The following is a 5,000-nucleotide window of genomic DNA, read 5'->3' as shown; positions in this document are numbered from 1 at the left end:
TTTTATTTTTTTTTTATTAATTTCTTATTTCATATTAATTTATTAATTTCTTACTTTATTTGTCACTTTATTAACTTTCAATTGAAACTTTCAATTCGTTTTTTTTTTGTAGCTGAACTGTGTATATATTTTACTTAAAACGAAATAGGTATATATTTGAAATTTGACAAAAGAAAGTACTAATGTGAGAAAGAAAAAAACAAATTTATAACTTGTTAAAAGATCATACCGATCGAATGCAAACAGGTGAAATCAAAACGTACTTCTCAAAATTCTCAGTAATAATGAAATGACAAACTCAAATGAGATGCTATGCATGTTGTTTCAAAAAGATAAATTCTTTGGAAAATAACTAATTATAGCTTCTAAATAAGATCATTTTTTCGAAAGATGAAAATAATAATAATTTTCTAATCTGAAAAGCGACACCTTTTAATAGTTCGTTATTCTTTATAACCTTATTTCATTGATACTCTACATTGATATCTTTACACCATCTCTACACAACTGCGATACAAAAATAAATGGAATTTCATTGATAATGCAAAAAATTTAAATTCGCACAGATAACACAACTCATTTATACACCTTATTTGTGTTCAATTCAGATTTCAGTCAGAGCATGAAAAGGTAAATTTTCACGAGCTGCTCAGATGCTTGATATTCGTCAATTTTGACCACGTGATCTTTTTGTCGCTGAAATAGCCGATTTGAGCAGCTCGTAAAAATTTATCTGAAGGGATAATATGAAGGATGCATTCGTTTACACAGCGATTAGCGCAGAGAGTATCATTTAATCCTTGTTTAACACTCGAAAAACTACATTTCCTATTTAAAATTTTTAATTGAATGGTATTCACAATGTGTATGTTGTACACAGAAAAAGCTAATATTATTTTTAGATTGAAAAGCATAGAGATATGCTCCATGCAATTCCTATAAATGAATAAAAATGCATTCAGGATTAAAAAGTATTCATTTAAACATTCATGAATCAATATTATATTTCTGAAAATCTGAATCCATTTAAATTCATTTTAATCCTTTTAATCATTCTCGTTTGCTGGGTACGAACATGAATCAGACTTAGGTTCTGAATTGCACATGATGCATCATTTGTCATTATTGTTCACTGATAAAAAAGAATACAATGATACATCATAAGTTTTATACGTACTTTGAAACGCATCCTTGAAATTTAGTCCTTGACACAGAGAGCAACGATGAGGTATATGAAGGAATGTTGAGAAAATTTCATTGCATATGTGCTTATATTAATAAAATTTATTTTAAATTATTGAAATTTTAATAAAAACTCAGCCATTTTGTGCATAAAAATCTAATACATAATTGACATTAAGTATTAAGGATTTTGACATAGTACAGGTAAGAAAATTGTTATCATTTTCTGTTATTTTACATCTAATATTTTATTGAACATGGTATAGCTATTACATGCCAATGCTGCAATTTCAGTGTTCAGGATTCAATTGGAAGTGTAAAAAAATTTCACAAAACAGGAAATAAATGTTTTAAAGAATTAATCAATCTTATGTGTTTTACATTTATTCTTTTTAATAATATAAAATTACATTAATAACACGAGACGCATATGTTACAATATTTCACAATGTAACATGTCTTCGATACATTTATGGGAAGCGATTGAAAGACCATCATCTTGTTTATGTTAAAACGTACAATCGAGTCAATTGCAGACATACCATCGAGTACGGAAATATCGATAAGTTTTATTTTAATTCAGTAATGGCGAATCTACATTTTTGACAGTTTTAAAACTAATATTTCTCCAGAGAAAGAGAATGCTTTTTAAAAAGAGTTTGGTTTGAAAATATGTAATTTAGTTATTAGTTAATATAAAGAATATATGCTTTTCGTTACTCGTTGGTATTATTTGACAAAATAAATTTTTGAAATTAAAAAAACTAGAAATTTTAATTAAAAAAATAATACAATAGCACGCATCTGTATGCCAGGGAGGAGGCCTCATTTTAAAGCTTGAAATACGTTAGCATATTATTGTTAGATTCGCTATGTAATTATCTTGACCGCTCCGCCGAAATTTAATTATTTGATTATTATATTGAAACCTCACGCTATTCGCTTCCCCCAAAAAAAAGATCGAAGACTTCGCTTGAAAAAGCATTCGCGTGTATTCTGTTATAACCGTTGTAAATTAGATATAGCTGGTATAAATAGTACGAGAACTATATTACAAAAATATACAGCATCAGTAAAGTGACGCCAGTTATCCAAATTAAAACCATCTCAACAGTTATCTTATGTCTAGACTAATTACATAAATACATCTTATATACATCCTTCATGTACGATTCATGTTAGTTGGTAGAAACAGTATTGCATACATGTGTAAACTCATTACTTTGAATAAAAAATACGAAAAATAATATATCGCGCGAGGGACAACTTCATTCCTCTTTGTATGACCAAAAAATTTGGTCGTATTGACCAAAAAATTATGTTTATGCAATTTACTTTATGCCGTGTGTCTGACATGACACTTTTAAATAAGGGTAACTAAATGGTTGATTATGAAGATAAGATATAGCCGGAAAGCGTTACAATTAAGTTAATCAGCATAATTCCGTTAACCAGGCTTCTACACACAACTGAACTTGACACCTGAAAATTTAACAGCAATGTAGTAAATTCTGAGATGTGTGTGTGTGTGTGTGTGTGTGTGTGTGTGTGTGTGAAAATTATTTTACTGATTTTTGCATATTTATATTTTATAAATGCATTAATTGTCTTTATGTTTTTACGATATAAAATTTTTAAGAAATGAATAAATATTGTACATTTTTAAAATGAAATTTTTAAAACTTTCTTTCTTTAATTATATCGACAGTAATGTGTATTTTAACGAATAATCTTGAAATTACAACATGTATGATCATACTTATTGTGTATGATCATAATTATTTGACGAATTAAATGTTTGTACCATCGTCACTGGAGTAGCAGTTATGACAGTGGAGTTTATGATTTCGAACGCGCACGTCCGTTCCCATTAATCCATCGCCGAGACGCACATGGCATACGCAACACTTGAAACATTCCATATGATAAAACAATCGTAGACTTTCGATTATCATCGCAGCGCCTCGACCTAAAGAATCATAAAGATATTTATAACTATGAAAGAACTAACTTATTTTAACTAACTTATTACATTACCTAATTCCTCCCCGCAGTGTGAACATTTCTTCTTTCCACTCACGCTAAGCATTTTTTCTTGATTTCCGCTATTATTGGCGATTGGCGTATGTTGTGTTTTTTGAGATTGTAGCGTATATTGTGATGATTGATGTTGCACAGTTAAGTGGTCTTGATTGTGAATTTGCTCTGGCCTGAAAAAATGTTCTTTTATAATTCATAAAAAGCAAGCCTTTGAAAAAAAGTCTAAAATGAAAATTCAAATATCAAATATAGAAGTAAAAAATAAAATATATTTTATTTTTTTATTAAAAAATTATTATATATAATTATATATTATATATAATTATATATATTAATAAATAATTATTAAATAATTATGATTATTAAAAAATTTTGTGCTTCGTTGTATATTATTATTAAAAAAATATCAGTAGTTCATAAAATCAATTTTTTCGTAAATCGCCGAATACTAGTTCAATTTACCTTCGCCTTGTTAAAAGAGGTTTCTCCTGCGTTTTACTCTGTACCCTTTGCGTTAGAGTTTGTATGATAGAATCGGGTAGCGGTTTGCTATCTGTCCGAATTGGAGCGTTATATGGTACGGAAGTGCCAGTTACATGTGGTTGAGATTTTCGCGCCGGTGATCGTTGATTTCTCTCATTAATCCTCCTTTGTTCCGCCTCCTGTTGAGAAATTAATTGACATAGAACTTATCTCATGATACCTTATTAGATAAGTATATTAGATTTTAGAAATTTAATAGAATACATGATAAACATTGGAAATGTTTATCATGTATTCTATTAAATTTCTTTTTTTATGTTTGTGTATATAACTGAAAAATTAAAAAATTTAAAAAAATAAAAAAATCTTATTTTAACAATAAATGATTTATTGAACAAATTTTGTAATAGAGTTAATGTATCTTTAAAATTATATAAAGAAAATAAATTTATACATAATGTGCCAATTAATATAAATAATATTAATACGCACTTGAATAAGCCAATGTTGATAGTTCACATCATTAGCTCCTCTAGGCACGTCACTTTTCCTTCGTTGGACCCACTGATCACCTTGAACAATTCGTGGACGCGGTACTGCACTTAATGCCTGTAAATAAAGAGCCTATAATCAGAGTCTGGCCATGATATAGCTATGTTCGTAATTGATTCGATATTTTTCTTCAATTCATCGCAGTTGTTTGAAATGTATTTCATTATCTAGTCTTTTGATCATGGAATATTGCAAAAAAGTGTTGGCGCATTCAACCATTTTTATTCAGAAAAAAACTTATTATGCAAAATCGAAAAAAAGTTGGATTACACAAAACTATATATTCATCATATTTATGTTCACTATGAAGCTTATAGAGCTGCTAAATTTTCAGTTCCACAGCATCACTCAGAGTAAGTAAGAGTGAGATAGCACACATCTTTCTCTCGCATAATTTTGAAAAAAAATGCCGGATATTCTCGTGATCAGCCTCTGATTATAAGGTCTCTACCTGTAAGGTCTGTCTGGACATTTGCTGGCCAGTGTGATTTCCAATTGCCGTTGTCGATGCGCTATCGCGAATCGATGCGTCTACTTGTTGAGGAATCGAATCCGCGGATGGTATACGGCTATTCCTATATTCCCAATTAAATAAAAAAAATTTAATACAAATATCTTGTTATGATATCCATTTTATTATTATCGTATAAAGGTTTTACTTTAATCTAGACGTAATTTAGCTAACGTTTGTTATATAGTAAAAAGAAATTTAATGCAATAACACAGGTATCTCTCTCTCTCTC

At 29.0% G+C, this 5,000-nt stretch overlaps 1 protein-coding gene across 1 annotated transcript in view; it reads right to left on the bottom strand.

The window, feature by feature from the left end:
- Positions 1-2,972: 2,972 nt before the first annotated feature.
- LOC105620849 (uncharacterized protein CG43427) overlaps positions 2,973-5,000 on the bottom strand; it is a 14,885-nt gene continuing 12,857 nt past the window's right edge. Inside the window, exons 14-18 of the mRNA XM_012202325.1 lie at positions 4,709-4,832; positions 4,198-4,314; positions 3,685-3,884; positions 3,220-3,392; positions 2,973-3,151 (exon numbers count right to left, since the gene is read on the bottom strand). Coding sequence (XP_012057715.1) covers positions 2,973-3,151; positions 3,220-3,392; positions 3,685-3,884; positions 4,198-4,314; positions 4,709-4,832 — 793 coding nt within the window. The remainder of the gene's footprint in view (positions 3,152-3,219; positions 3,393-3,684; positions 3,885-4,197; positions 4,315-4,708; positions 4,833-5,000) is intronic.

This window comes from Atta cephalotes, assembly GCF_000143395.1.
Source record: "Atta cephalotes unplaced genomic scaffold scaffold00030, whole genome shotgun sequence".
Classification (NCBI taxonomy): domain Eukaryota; kingdom Metazoa; phylum Arthropoda; class Insecta; order Hymenoptera; family Formicidae; genus Atta; species Atta cephalotes.
This window is presented reverse-complemented; position numbering and strand designations above follow the sequence as displayed.